This window comes from Bos mutus, chromosome 22 (assembly GCF_027580195.1).
Source record: "Bos mutus isolate GX-2022 chromosome 22, NWIPB_WYAK_1.1, whole genome shotgun sequence".
In the NCBI taxonomy this organism is placed as follows: domain Eukaryota; kingdom Metazoa; phylum Chordata; class Mammalia; order Artiodactyla; family Bovidae; genus Bos; species Bos mutus.
The window spans coordinates 17,364,239-17,380,517 of record NC_091638.1 but is presented as its reverse complement, the minus strand read 5'-3'; the positions used below and the strand labels follow the sequence as shown (position 1 = coordinate 17,380,517).

General features: G+C 36.5%; 1 protein-coding gene across 12 annotated transcripts in view; it reads left to right on the top strand.

The window, feature by feature from the left end:
* The window catches only part of SETD5 (SET domain containing 5), a 79,121-nt gene that overhangs the window by 20,221 nt on the left and 42,621 nt on the right, over nucleotides 1-16,279 (top strand). For 10 of the 12 annotated variants that reach the window (XM_070359538.1, XM_070359533.1, XM_070359531.1 and 7 more), the window contains exons 2-3: nucleotides 13,065-13,124; nucleotides 15,887-16,073. In XM_070359538.1, the coding sequence (XP_070215639.1) occupies nucleotides 16,003-16,073 (71 nt within the window). In that variant the 5' untranslated portion in view covers nucleotides 13,065-13,124; nucleotides 15,887-16,002. Of the gene's footprint in view, nucleotides 1-8,029; nucleotides 8,208-13,064; nucleotides 13,125-15,886; nucleotides 16,074-16,279 lie in introns of all 12 variants that reach the window. The other 2 variants (XM_070359532.1, XM_070359534.1) reach the window with 2 other exon arrangements.

Below are 16,279 nucleotides of genomic sequence, written 5' to 3'. Positions count from 1 at the left end.
TCTGCATTTTTCTGAGGGAACGGTTCATAAGCTTGATAAGATTCTCACAGAAATCTGTGATTACTCCTCAAAAAGGTTATTAACTATAAACATCCTAGGATTTATTCCTAAGAGAAAAACTTGACTCGGTTGATTTCTTCAGCCTGAAAAAAGGCCCCCCTTTGACCTGTTGGGCCAAGCAGCAAACTGTCACAGAGCCTACCTGTGAACATATTCAGTACTTGTTTTCTTATAAAGAATCTGGAAGTTCTTGTATTTTTGAAAATTCAAATAATTTTGCTACTGGAGATCAAAACCTGCTTGTATCAGATTGGCATAGATGCACACTCAGTTGTGCTTGGTAAACCAGTTTTTTCCCAAAGAAAATAACCTTTTGCAAAGGGAGTAAAAAAAAAGGAAATCATTAATAATAAGGCTAGATTCTGTAGAGTAAGGAATGGTGTCAAACAGCTTCCAAACATCTTTAAAACTTATTTTGACTTGTAAATTAGGATTTGTTTTTCATTGTAATAGACTGATAGCCAAATAAACATTCATTGTAGGTCCCCCTCAAAACAGACAAATACTGTTTCCTTTTAACAGTTCAGTAACGGAAAGTTGGTAGAAATTTAATGAATATGGATGCTCAAATAATAGCCAAGAGGTATTCTGCTAGAAAAACAGTAATGAGATAGTTGTACCTCAGGTGGATTTTCAAATATTAATGCTAAGGCAAATGGAGATCCTGCCTTATGGGTTTGCTTCTTGCTTTCATATACATATAGGGGAAGAGTTGGACTTTAAAACATGAAACACAAACTTGAGTCTTAGTGGATTCTTAGGAAACTAAATTCATTGATGAGCCATGGATTGTGTGATTTTTTTTCCTGCTTTAACCAGGGGCTTTCTGGTGGTTTGGCCTAAGAGGTCAAAGGACAGCACCTTCTCAGGCAGGGAGCTGCTTTGGGTTTCCTTTTTGGTTTTTTGGTCACACTTAGTAAATATCATCTGATATATTTATCAGAGTATAAATTGTTTAGCCCCAATTGGAAAAGATCAATTGGCAAATAAAATTTTTGCACTTTTTTTTGAGGCTAAAACTCTGAGATCAAGGTGTTGGCAGGAGTGTTTTCTCCCGAGGCCTCTCTCCTTGGCTTGCAGTTGGTCACTCTCTTGCCTCTTCTTGTGGTTATTCGTCAGTGTGTACACGTACCTGGTGTGTCTCAGTGTGTCCAAACTTTCTCTTATAGGACACCAGTCATATTGAATTAGGGCACATCCTAATGGCCTGATTTTTTAGGCTGTTTTTTAATTGAGACTAAATTGACATATTTCAGGTGTACAATATGATGCAGCCTAACATGCTGCAGTGCATGGGGTCACGAAGAATCAGATACGACTTGGCGACTGAACAACAAAAAAGCATAATGATTTCATAATGATTTGAATACAAAGTCTTGTTAACATATCTCACCTTAAATAGTTTAAAAAAATTTTCCTCTGATGAGAACTTTTAAGATCTCTTAGCAACTTTCAGACTTGCAGTACAGTATTAACTAGTCACCATATTATAGATTATACATACCCCCATGACTCATTTATTTTATAAATGCAAGTTTCTACTTTTGACGCCCCTATAGCCATTTCTTCCACCCCCACAATTTTTGCAGTTTTAAAAAACTGTGCCCAACAAGTTTGGGAACCACTACTCTATAAGTTATTAAGGGTGGTCTACAAGAGATTTATCCAAGTCTGGGGCATAGGATTTCTTCTTATTATTTGTCTTAGTTTTCATATTGGTTATCAAGCACTAGAAAAGGATATGTACAATATTCAAAAACAGTAGTATTGAATATTTAGGAATATTTTACTTAGGAAAAAGTAAGTTTGTAAATAGAAGATGTTTTAACAAAAAGGAAAAGTGGAAGGTAAAACCTAAGATGCTTCATGTTCTCCTCAACTTGATTCAGTGCTGGAATTCTAGGCTTTGCTTACGGTCAGACTCTGATAGGACCGAAAAACCAGCAGAAGCGATTGAAAGAGATGGTAAAATACTTCGGAAATTTCAACAGGGCATATGGTTGTGATTATACTTTGCATAAGAATTTGGAGCAATTTACTAAACTCTTTGTATTCATTTAAAAGTACTGCTTTGACTGTGCCCTGGGGCTAATTTAAGTATTCCTTAATGAAGGGCCTTCCTGGTGGCTCAGTGGTAAAGAGTCTGCTTGCAATGTGGGAGACCCCAGTTTGATCCCCAGGTCCAGAAGATCCCCTGCAGAAGGAAATGGCAACCCACTCCACTATTCTTTCTTGGGAAATGCCATGGACAGAGGAGCCTGGCAGGCTGCAGACTATGGAACTGGAAGAGTCAGCCATGACTTAAGGACTGAACCACCACCATCAGTCAGTAAAGAATATGCCTGCAATGCAGGAGACTTGGGAAGATCCTCTGGAGAAGGAAATGGCAGCCCACTCCAATATTCTCGCCTGGAGAATCCCATGGACAGAGGAGCCTGGTAGGCGACAGTCATGTGGTCACAAGAGTCTAAACCACCACCACTCATTAATGAATGAGAATTTTGGCCCCAGTATAGCTGAAGTGTTTATTGAAACTGGTTTATCAAGGTTTTAATTTTTATTTCTTTATATTTTGGCTGCACTGCACGGCTTGCAAGATCTTAGTTCCCCAGCCAGGAATTGAACCCAGGCTCTCAACAGTGAAGGCATGGGAGTCCTACCCATTGAACCACCAGGGAACTCCCTGTATCAAAGTTTTAAATTATTTTTCATATTGAGATTTCCAGAGAATAGCTTTACAGTCCATAAGTTAAATATTTTTGATGTTTTGCAGATATGTAAAGTTTCTGAGCCTCATAAAAAATTACTAGCTAGTTGGTCCAGAGATGTTCATCTTCTTCTAGGGAAATAATGTACTTATTTTTCCAGAGCTTTCATTCTACACAGTAACCTACTGTATAAGTAAATATAGGCTAATTTTTGGCTTAGACACACACACACAAAAAACCACTGGATACGTCACTGTTTATTTAACTTTACTGTTATCAATACAGTTTATGGCAGGTAGTTTGGTGATAGAATGTTTAATGGTATATATTTGCATTGACAGTGATTTGGGCCTCTTTTCCACTAACTGGATCATCAGGTATCTGCTTTGTGGTTCATGTAGGAATCAGCTATCTACATCCCACATGTTTCTCTTCTGTGACACTCACCATTGTTAGTACTGTGACCCTTACCATTATTCATTATTGGTGAGTTATTTTTTGACTGTAAAGTATGCCTTCATTGAGTCGGTGAGCTTTTTTAACCCTAGGTTTGTCATCATTCTAAGGTTCTCGTACTCTTAAGAAATTGCTCATTAAGAACAGCTGGCCAACACCTCAGATATGAGCCATTGCTACTGTGATGATAAAGAGAAGGATAATCAGTCCTCCTCTTTTTAATGCTGTGGTTTCACTTATTTTTGCTTATTGGTGCATAACATATACCTACAGAAATACTATGTCACAGACTGGCTTGTGTGTCTGCTTGTGCTTAACTCTGCTACAAGGAGAAACTTGCATTCCCAAGAACACAAGAAATCTTATTATCAACAAACTCAAATCAAAAAATAATTGCATACAGGGACTTAACTTCCCTGGGTTTCTGCTGTAGGGGACTTGGTCACGGAGGTTGGGTAGGGGGGAACACCGAGATCACACATGCCCTGTGGTGCAGCCAAAAAAGTTTTTATAAAATGAATCATAAGCCCCAAAAGCTTTTTTAAAAAATTGCTTTCAATCCTTTTTTTTTGGCCACATGGTTTGTGGGATCCAAGTTCCCCAACCAGAGATTGAACCTGTGTGCCCTCCAGTGGAAGCACAATCCTATAACCACTGGACCACCAGGGAATTCCCAGTAATTTTTTTTAAGCGGGGGGACATTTTTTCATAGCCATGTGTGTATAAACATTGCTCAGCAAATCAGTTGATGGGTTACATTAAGCTTTTTATCCATTTTCACTTTTGCAATGAAATGATGGTCTTTCCATATCACTGCCACCTGTCATCATATGCTAGCCACTCTCAACTATATTTAAAATAAACAAGGGACAACTTTACTCAGCAGATGTAATACATACAACCTGTATTTCTGGGATTTACTTTAAAATAATAGTATAGAAGAGGAAAGGTTATAAATAAAATAAGATGTGAGTTGGATGTTCATTAAAGCTTGGTAGGATCTGTATCAGTTCAGTACAGGGTTTTCTGTGATTTTATATTTGTTTGAAATTGCTCTTAATAAAGTTTTTTTAAGGTGCCAAAAAAAACCATATCAGACAAGTAGTGTGAACAAAATTTTGAAGGAAAAGGAAAAAACACAGGTTAATATCTAATTAACAAAGGCAATCTTTTACTCAGGCAAAGGAATTTGAACTAACCCAGTAGATATTAGGTATCCATTTTAAGTCTTAATAGTAGAATGATAATGATCATAATTAGGCCCTAGAAGGATTAGCATTATGGGAAAATGAAGAGTTGAGAACCCAGAGGCCATGAGAGCAGTTCATTGCAACCTTGAATCGTGTTGCTGAATGGATAAAAGACAATTCGTGAAATATTTCAAAGGAGAAAGAATAGCTATTCATCTAGGCTCTCAGTCAGGTGCTAGTGCCAGCACAGAGAAAGGGAGGGATATTTTGCCTCATTTGCCCAGAACTTAGATTTGAACCATGTCTAGTGTAATAGGGGAACATATACCAAATGATTTATAGAAATTTGTTATAAATTTAGTCAATATTTTGGCACTCTTATAATAAACCATATCGATGAGCTTCTTATAGTTTCAAAATTTCTTCTCTTTCCAAGGGTAATTAAAACTGAAGGTATCATATTTTATACTACTGAGGCAGAACTGCTTCAACAGAGTTTTGATAACCTGTTTGAAGAGCTCAGATCTACAGATGCTATCTAGATGGTTAGCATAATTTGTTTTTTGATAACTGGGGGAAAAAATTTAGAGCTTGGTGCTGCCTTATCTCATGAGACAACCACCCCCACTCCAGTACTCTTGCCTGGGAAATCCCATGGACGGAGGAGCCTGGTAGACTGCAGTCCATGGGGTCTCGAAGAGTCGGACGCGACTGGGCGACTTCACGTTCACTTTTCACTTTCATGCATTGGAGAAGGAAATGGCAACCCACTCCAGTGTTCTTGCCTGGAGAATCCCAGGGACAGCGGAGCCTGGTGGGCTGCTGTCTATGGGGTCGCACAGAGTCGGACACGACTGAAGTGACTTAGCAGCAGCAGCATGAGACAACTGTAAGAAAGTACTTTGGTTCTGTAATAGTACCTTATCTAAGTTTTACTCTGAATATCCCAGCCCAAATTTAGTGAAAAAGTAACTGAGATCTCCTACTCAGCATAAAAGAATTTTAGAGGTCATCCAGTGCACTCAACAGTATGTGAACTGTGAACTTCCAGAGGTTCAAGCTGGATTTAGAAAAGGCAGAGGAACCAGAGATCAAGTTGCCAACATCCACTGGATCATTGAAAAAGTAACAGAGTTCCAGAAAAACATCTACTTCTAGTTTATTGAGTATGCCAAAGCCTTTGACTGTGTGGATCACAAGAAACTGTGGAAAATTCTGAAAGAGATGGGAATACCAGACCACCTGACCTTCCTGAGGAATCTGTATGCAGGTCAAGAAGCAACAGTTAGAACTGAACATGGAACAACAGACTGGTTCCAAATCGGGAAAGGAGTACGTCAAGGCTGTATATTGTCACCCTGCTTATTTAACTTATATGTAGAGTACATCATGAGAAATGCCGGACTGCATAAAGCACAAGCTAGAATCAAGATTTCCAGGAAAAATATCAATAACCTGAGATATGCAGATGACACCACCCTTACGGCAGAAAGTGAAGAACTAAAGAGCCTCTTGATGAAAGTGAAAGAGGAGAGCAAAAAAGCTGGCTTAAAACTCAACATTCAGGAAACTAAGATCATTGCATCCGGTCCCATCACTTCATGACAATTAAATGGAGAAACAGTGGAAACATTGCTTTTATTTTTGGGGGCTCCAAAATCACTGCAGATGGTGATTGCAGCCATGAAATTAAAAGACTCTTGCTCCTTGGAAGCAAAGTTATGACCAACCTAGACAACATATTAAAAAGCAGAGACATTACTTTGCCAACAAAGGTCTGTCTAGTCAAAGCTATGATTTTTCCAGCAGTTGTGTAGAGTTGGACTATAAAGAAAGCTGAGCATAGAAGAATTGATGCTTTTAAACTGTGGTGTTGGAAAAGAGAGTCCCTTGGACAGCAAGGAGATCCAACCAGTCCATCCTAAAGGAAATCAGTCCTGAATATTCACTGGAAGGACTGATGCTGAAGCTGAAACTCCAATACTTTGGCCACCTGATGTGAAGAGCTGACTCATTTGAAAAGACCCTGATGCTGGGAAGGATTGAGGGCTGGAGGAGAAGGGGACGACAGAGAATGAGATGGTTGGATAACATCACCGACTCATTGGACATGAGTTTGAGTAAACTCTGGGAGTTTGTAATGAACAGGGAGGCCTTGCATGCTGCAGTTCATGGGGTCTCAGAGTTGGACTCGACTGAGCAACTGAACTGAACTGAACTGAGTGCACTCAATCAATAGTCTTAATCACTGAATTATTGAGAATTCGTAGTTAACTTTCATTTTAGGATTTTCTTTTAGGCAGTAGAGAGTCTCTTCTAAGGAAGAGACTGTATGAAGACCCTTAGAATTGAAATTATTTTGAAGCTTATGAGAAAATATAGCTTTCCCACTGTGTTTATGGGAGTGTAAAATGGCTTTAATTTTGTGGAGCGTGGTTCAGCATCACTAGTAAATATGCTTGTGCCCTTCTAGTAGTTCCACTTCTAAGAATGTGTCCAAAGGAAATGTTTATACACGTGTATAAAGAAAGGCATATGTACATGCATGCAGTGCAGCATTGTGTATATTGTGGAAAATTAGCAACAATCTAAACATGCACCTGCAGAGGACTGATTTGAATTACAGTACATCCACAGAATAGAATACAGTGTTGTCATTTAAGAGAAATAAGTCTGTACTTATGCATATAAATGTCCAAAACTAAATGAGCCAGGTAGATTAAAGAAGAATAGGGTTATCACTTTCATCTTTGGGGACTAAACTTGTGTGAGAATTTCACTTCTACTTTTTATGCTTTTGTAATGTTTGTATATTTTTATAATATATTTTGTATTATACATTTTGTAAGTTTATATAAAATAAAACACTTAAAATTTATGTTGTTGTGATATTTATTCTTTTATTTATAAGTTAATAAAGATACAGCTGTTGGTCAGGAGAGGATCCCTGTTGTGCATATCAGAATTACTAAGCTTTAAATTCCTTTACTGCTATATACTTTGGCACCTTGTCAGCCAAATAATCACAGGACATGTATGGTCAGGTTCTGTTTGTGTTTTGAAGGTTCTTTCTGCCCATTGTTCATCATTCTTCTTCATTCTTAGTAGAATTTTTCATGAGACCAGTCAATGATAAGTTTTGTCTAAACAGTTTAAAAGATTTATTACAGAAGAATCTGTTTCAGTGCTCCTCCGTGTCACTGCTAAACTATGGAGTGGCTTGGGTTTTCTTTCTTTGGGGGTAGGGTGGTGGTTTCACTTCAAGATGACTCATAAATTGTAGAGGCACACTTTAGGATTTTCTATTCACTTCATGGTTGTGAAAATGAAATACTTGGCACACAGGCAAACCAAAAGAGTTTTTACTGAGTACCTGCCCTTTTCTAGTTGGATAAGAGCAACATTTGTAAATAGCTCTTAACATCGTTTTTATACATAGTATAATTATATGAGTAGTTACTTCATGGTTATTGAATGAATGGATGAAGAAAACCCTAACAGATCTAGATAATGTAACTCCCGAGAACCAGGAATGTTGATCTGAACTTGTTCGTCTAACATAGAACCAGTAACAACTGGCGCTTAATTTTTTTTTTTTTTTTTAATTTCTTTTAGGAAATTCCCTGGCAATCCAGTGATTTGGACTCCGTGCTCTCACTGCAGAGGGCCTGGGTTCATTCTCTTATTGGGGAACTAAAATCCCACAAGCCGCTCAGCAGCCTCCAGAAAAAAAAAAAATTTTTTTTTTATTCTGATGTTGGTATCTAATTTTCTTTCTTTACTCCACTACTGGGTATGTGGCTTCTTCTAAGTTAATATTTTTAAAGCTCTGTTTCTTCGCTTACTTAGAATAATGAATTAGACTCTAAACTTAAGACTCTGAATTTTTTATCAAGTAGAGAAATTTTTCCTAAACTAATGAAAGTATAAAATTAATGCCTTATAAATGTCCATAACCTACTTTGTCTGGAGGAAATAAACATTATTCCCATTTCAAGGTTTGGAAATGAAAAGCTATGATTGAGAGGAGGAGGCAAACAGGAGAGGTTCTTTTCCAGTCTAGTGGAGAAATGGCTCTAAAGCATGATCAGAGGCTACAGAGTAGAACAAAACCTTTAGGAAGTCTTTTGAATATAGCTCTTTAAAGAGATAAATCAAAAAGTTGACTGAGGGCATCATCTTTACTTGATACTTACAAAACTAAAATTTTCCGAATTGATTATTTCTAAGGACAGAAAGAGTCTGCATCCTTGGTTAGTTTCACAGTGAATATCTGTTTACCATTGTTAAATGGGTTATAAATAAAATACTTTTTTCCTTAATATAATCTAAAAATAATTTAAGATCGCAGTAGTTCCATTATTCACAGCCATGTGCTCTTATCCTGTCTCCCTCCCAAGTACAATGAAGTATGTCTTTGTCTCTACAGTATTACCATTAATGAAGTTCTTCATGGGGAAAGAAATTTTTACTATGAACTGAAATAGGGTTTTTGTTTTTTGTTTTTTACTGGGTTTTAATTACCTCCTATTCTAGTAATTTAGAGCTTTTATAGACATCAGTTTATTGTGCCAAGCCCAGTTGCCCCTAGAGGGAGTATAAATTTAGGTAAAGGAGCCAGGGGTTAAACAAGTGTTGAAGGAGAAGGGGTGGGAGAAAGGGAAAACTTTATCTTGGCTCTACATTACTAAATCATGATCTTTTGTTAGTCTCTCTAGTTTATCAAAACACGTCTGTCTTTTCTTCTCTTCAGCCCTGCACTTCTAGATCCTTTGCCTGTATTAACTTGCTTCAGATTGTAAGCCTAACTTATACTTAAACTACCCCAAGTATGTGAACTTTCCCCCAGAACTCTGAGCTCTCTCTCTTAGAGTTGGTGTCTTATTTTCCCGTAATTCTTATTTATTTATTCTAATGCTTGTTTCTTATCTCTCCTAGATTTTTTTTTTTTTGCATTTTTCCCACATACCCTTTGCTCACATTTTTACTGTAGGAAAGTTGAAATACACATTGTTGAAAATGAGTGAAAATAATTTTTAGCCATCATCAGGTTATTAATAGCAGCTCCTCTCTGTTTACATATGTTTAAAAGTTACAGCCATTTAAATTCTTGATTGCTACAAGCCCCAATTCATGTGCACCTTTGAGTCAGCAGAATAGGTATTCTTTCTGTTGTACAATGAGAAGACGGACTTTCAAGACATTGCATTAATTGTTAGTGCCAGGATTCACAGAAATTTAGAGCATGAGGAAACCCAGTGAAGATTTTAGAGGAGTTTAAGGTTCATCTATAAAATGTTATTTTTATGAGATCACCAGATTAAATAAGTTGTAGGTTAGAACTCAAATTTCCTAACTCCTAATACACTATTTTTTCATAATTTTTCTTGTCCCAAGATAAAAAGCTTTTATGTTGCTGTAAAACGGCAGTGTTTTTCCTCAATATCTCAGTTTGGATTGGAAATGGAAGATAAGCATATAATGTAGCTGCCACATTAGTTCTCAAACAAGTTGGTCATTTATATACAACAAGTTGTATATTTATTGCATTCTTAACTATTCTGTGATTTAAAAATTAAGTTGAAGGTAATAATCACCAAAAAGTCTTGTCAGATACTTTCCCCATCTTCTCTTTTTACTATTTAGTCATTCAAAAGTAAGAAATTTAAATAAAGAGTATTTAAGAATAAATTCAGCTTATATGTATAACAAAATTTTGAATAATCAGATTCAGAAATTAAATCTTAAAATTAATGGTTATTTCCTTTTAACTAACCCTTATTGAAGATTTCTCTGACATGTTTTCTTCTTAACTGAGTTGGGTTTATTGGCCTGTTAAAAGTCTTCTACTGCTTTTAGAGTTATTCTGTTAATCTGTTGATTTTTAATTTAATATTATGTAATAGTTTAAATATTAGGGTAGTAAATTTGACTGAACACATTGGTTTCAGAATGCATTTTAGAAGCTTGTGTTTTTAGTGAACCCCCGTTTAAAGGTTATTGCTTTCAGAAAGAAAAAATTTGGTTAATTGTGGCTTCTGGCTACTTAAAGAGTTTAGAGAATAGAGTTGTCTTGTATACAGACTTTTATTTAGTATTCCAGTGAAGGAGGATCCTAATAATTTCATAGTAACAATATTGTGTTAGCAGCCTGATAGCCAAAGCTCTGAAAAAGAAACCAGACCTAGGAGGTGAAGAATCTAGGGAGTATTTAAGTTGATTCTAGAATAGTAAGTTGTGGCTAATAGGTTGAAAATAATCATTACCCTCTCTTAAAAGATTAATATCACTGCCTTTGAGAAAAGTGGGCCTTGCAAACTGTAACTCAGCCTACCTTTTATGCCAGCCTAAGCGGGAAGAGATTATCTCTTTTTCTGTAATACGTGCCTACTTTTAACATACTGAGTTTAACATAATTTCAAAAATACCTATAAAATATACCTTTCTGGCCCTTAATAAATAAGATAAATTGTGCATAATTTATCTTTATTCTGAAATCTCATAATTTTGCCCTAGATTTCAAAGTGATTTTAAAACTTAGGAAAGCCACTATAGCTCAGAACATATATTTATGAGGATGAAGGAAAAAGGTGTAAAATTTCAATGTAAGTAAGTACCTTGCTGATAACATGAGAATTCATAAAATAAAAGCAATCTCAATGTTTTATTTCACATTGAATGATAGAGGATAGATATAAAGCCAGAGGAACTGAAAAGGGACACCATGAGAAAATGGCATGGTTGTATATGTCTAAATATATATTCACTTACATGCTTTGTCAGAGACCAAAATTTAGGAAGAAATTTGACTTTCTGGTGGTTTGTGGAGAGAGCTGATCAGAGACTGCTTCTTGGCTAAGTTTCTGTCTGCATAGGCTGTTAACAATTGTTTCTCTGGCAGCAGATCTTGTTCATCAGGATTGCATCATTTCTGGGAGAATGGCCAAGGTCCACAGCCACAGTACAAAGACTGTCTGAAGCATATGAGGCCTGTTCTTTTTCTGAAGCGGCACTCCTCTTCCTGCCAGTCCTCTTCACAGGATTACTGAAGCAGATTTGTTCTGAATTTCTTTCATCGGATTGGCTGTTTATTGGACTCTTGTCTCCCAGCTGCTTCCGGCTCACCTGGCTGATGCAATTTCTTTTTCTGAAATCTCTGTTGGAGTTGTTCTTAAAACACTTATTGTCTGTCTTCTCTGAGAGTGACCTGACAGATCACATGGGTCTTGTGCTTTCAGCAAGTCATATAGAGAAGAGACTGTCAGAATGACAAATACAGAGACTATTGACCATTTCTGAACCCAATTAAAAAGACAGGAGTAATTATAAACCATTTCTGGCATGTTCTTAACAGCCTTTTCCTTAGAAACTGTATGTATCAATAAATGGTGATTTCTCAAAGAGTACTCAGGACTGGGAGACCAGCTGGTTGTGTTTTTGAGTCTAAGAATTTAATACTATTCCTAGGGGTTCTGGAGGAGTGTTCTGATTGTAGTTAAATTGAAATTCCAGAGCATTTGTTGTTGCTAAAGGAGTGTATTTCTTCCTTGATGTAATTTCTTCCTTTTGTTTACTGTTACCCTCATGCTTTTCATTTTTATGACTTCCCTGGTGGGTCAGACGGTAAAGCATCTGCCTACAATACAGGAGACCTGGGTTCGATCCCTGGGTCAGGAAGATCCTCTGGAGAAGGAAACAGCAACCCACTCCAGTGCTCTTGGCTGGAGAATCCCATGGATGGAGGAGCGTGGCAGGCTACAGTCCATGGGGTCACAAAGAGTCAGACACGACTGAGCCACTTCACTTCACTTCACCCTCAGGCCTTTCATTTGTATAGTTCTGAGTATGGTCTTTTAAAATGGTTTCTAAAGAATAGTTTATTTTCCAGTTTTTAATAAAGTTAGAAATCCATAAGATAGCAGCATAAAGAACATTTACTGCTTGGTACTGGAATCCCTCAAACAACTATTTTCACATATATGATATAGTAACACTTCAGATATTGATACCCTTTTCAGGCTACTGTTAAATTGACTTTGTCCCCCTCCCCAAAATCCTGGGTCATCACCTGTTTTCCTTTTCAGAGTGTAGAAAGCAAATTAAAGCTCTGTTTTCTACATTTCTTCCATTGTGTAGTTGAGAAATTGACTCTTGTCAGTCTTTCTGTAGTAGGATAAGAGGATGGAGAGATGTGTTGGGGGAGGAAAAGAGTAATGTGAGCTTTAATAGATGATGGTGAATCCCTGTTTGACTGGAGAATCACATGAACTTGATTAAAGAAAAGCCTGTGAGTTTAGGAATGGGTCAGGAAAGAAGCATCTTCTCAGAGAGAGAAGACGAATCCTTTGGGAAATGGAAGAGAATTCTAATTGGATGGAAAGAAAAGGATCACCCAGAGACAGTACTTACCACTTAACTCAAAGACAGTTGCCATTTCTACCTTTTATTTAGGTTCTGGGTTTACAGGAAAATAATGTAACAAGGTTAAAGGACAAAGATAAATCACTAGATGGAACATAGTATGGTAAACAAGGCAGAATACAGAAATGAAACAAAATTGCCATTAAAATATTATTTCTCTAGAATTCCATGCTGTGTGTCCATCTTTGTTATTTCTATCTATACTAATTTGTTTCTTAACTTTTTCTAGGTCTTCACAGCTTCTGGCAGATAATTTTGGGGGACTTCATATTCAGAGGTCTATAAAAAGGTGACTGAGCCAAGTAAATTCTTTTGTTTTAACTTTTGCACTTCAATGAATACTAAAACTTTAATTTTGATATAATAGTGATCATAATTTATTCAGCAAATATTCTCAAAAATGTCTGTGCCAGGAAATATTCTCAAATACTTGTTCTAGACTTTGGATCTATAGCAGAGGATAAAACACAGAAATCCTTGTCCTAATTGAGTTTATATTTTGGTAGGAATAGAGACAAATTAACAAGTAAAAGAAATCTTGAAACTGTTCCACAAAGAGATGTTAATTCTTATCACTCTTTCTAGGACATATCTCCAAACTGTATGATAAGTTAGTAACTGCTATAACTACTAAACTTTGTAAACTGTAGTAGGAACCTGTTGTCTTACGTTATAAAACTAGAGTAATTATAATTACATATTGCATATAGATAATGTTAGAAGTTCTTCAGTGAACTTTTAATAGCTACATTTTACATGTTATGTAGAAGAGGAACTAGGCTCAGGGTTATATGAGAAGTTTGGTTTTGCCATCTTTTTTATTATTATTAAAAAGGCCCAATATTATAAAAGTATTACTTGAAGCAAAATAACCATGCTAATCTAAAATGCCTTCATCAGAAGAGTGGGAATGGTCATGTAAAATTACAAAAAAGTTTTCTTTTATCTAGACACCTGCATTTTTTTAATGGTTATATAACAGTAATGGCTATGACAGGATTTTTTAGTGGTGTTGAGTAATTGGGGGTTGGGTTCTTTACTGAAGTATAACCCGTGATTCGGATTCCAGTATTGGTCAAGGGTAATATTATTATTAGATTGCGTTCTGGTTATTAAGTAGCCTTTGGATTTTTTGTTTTTAATTCGAGAATTATACAGTGATATCAAATAAAGAAAGAGTTGTAACCAACAGCTCCCAAAGTTCAAAAATGCCCTTTTGGACTTACTTGATAAGTATTCTCTCTTCTGTGTTTTGTAGATTTTATTTCAGTTTCCCAGAGGCTCAGAGGGTATACAGATCTACTCTGTTTGAATATATTGTTAGGGAAAAGAAACATTTATGTGTAGGATGGGCCCCAAAGCAGAAAGTTATGCTAGTCACTTTTTTTTTTTTTTTACAAGCTGTAAGGACAATAGATAGGAAGATCTTCCTTTTTCATTTCAGTCTCAAGTCGAATATGTCACCCTAAGTTGAGTAGGAGCAAGTGTATTGCCACACCCAGATTTTGGAGAGTCCTGGAGAAGGCAATGGCAACCCACTCCAGTATTCTAGCCTGGAAAATCCCATGGATGGAGGAGCCTGGTAGGCTGCAGTCCATGGGGTTGCACAGAGTCGGACACGACCGAGCGACTTCACTTTCACTTTTCCTTTCATACATTGGAGAAGGAAATGGCAACCCACTCCAGTGTTCTTGCCTGGAGAACCCCAGGGACGGGGGAGCCTGGCAGGCTGCCGTCTGTGGGGTCACACAGAGTCGGACACGACTGAAGCGACTTAGCAGCAGATCCATTGGTGAGATACAGCTCTTTCAAGTGTAGATGCCAGGGAGGACTACTTAGTTTACAGCTGTTCTAGCACTTTAAAATAATGATATAAAAGAAGAATATTATTTTTATGTGTTTTTAAAAATCTTGGCCTGATTCACTGTTCACAGTTGGTTTTCTTTTCCACAGTAATTTGCTTCATATTTCAAAATAAGAGTCAAGCGTCTCAGATCGTCTTAATCATTTTAAAATTTGTATTAATCTCCTGGATTGACTCAATTAATATGCTATTACTTTTCATTTGATTTAATTTTTTAGTGTAAATAATCATTTACTACTGTGTTATTTGTCTTATCATGAATCAGTATATCATGACTTCTTACTATATATTTTTTTCTTTTTTTGAAAACCTTTGTTAACCTGAACCTTAACAGTCAAATTGAGTTTCTTTCCTCCCACATAAATTACTTTTTGTTACATTCTTTTAATGATTTTTTTTTAACAAAGCTGTAAAATCACTAATGTAAAAATCAGAGTACACTTTTTCCCTTTGCACCATACTTCCAAGTCTGTTAATCTAATTTTGTTTGTTTATATTACTGAGTTTGTCTTTCTGTTCCCAAATTCCACTGGCTGTGGTCACCAGTTCAGGGTATCCTCACTGCTTTTCCATGCAGTGTTTTCTCATTTTTATCATGAAATGGTACACTTGATGTCTTATGTGTTTATTCGTACATAGTGGTGGGTATCACCTTACAAATATAGTTAATCATTACGTCTTCTCCCCAAATTATAGTTATTAAAAAAAGTGTAAAAATGTAAAAGGGTATTCTATGTCAAAAGAAGGCAATAAAAAGCAGCTATTTTCAGTCAAATATAAATAAATTGATCACTTTTATTATCCTATTTAATTTGGAAGGAATAACATTAAACTGTGATAATTCTTTTGACCATTATCTGACTTAAAACTCATTAGTTAGGTCCTAGAACATCTTGTTTGATAAGCAGTTGTGAATGGGAGAAATGTGCTCATTGATGAGCAGACTATCTAACTTTTTCCTTTATCTGAAAAGAAAAAAAATGGAAATGAAAAGAGAGCATGATTTTTGTTACCTCACTTTGTGGAACATTAATGCAGAGCATAGTAAACACGGACAATGCTGATTCCTTGTATTTTATATCTATCCCTTAAAAACTTCGTTCAAAAAAATAGAAAAATATTCATTAGCGTTTGCAATAAATTTAAAGACCTATCTGGTTACTAGATATTTTCATTTTCTGTGCTAGGATTCCTCATGTCCATAACATGTTGGTTGAGGCTCTGCAGCTCACCCCCACTCTCAGAGTGGCCAGTCTCCAATAATTGGACCCCGTGATTTCCACTCTCTGCTGTGTTGGACGTCATGAGCATTGCAATCCCTCTGGGAGTCACCACACCAGATACATCCTACTCAGATATGGCTGCTGGATCAGAGTAAGTGCTGCTTCCTAGGTAGTAGGTACATTACCAGTTTGTATCAAGACAAATTTCTTATGGGCATCTAATAGTAAATATGTAGTATTTTCTATACCCAAGCCTAGCCCATTATAAATGACATTAGACCGTTCCCTTTCCCCTGTAGAAGCTGGAGTCAAAAAAGAATTAGAAGGGGGAGGAAAAGAATTTGGGAGGGGGGAGGT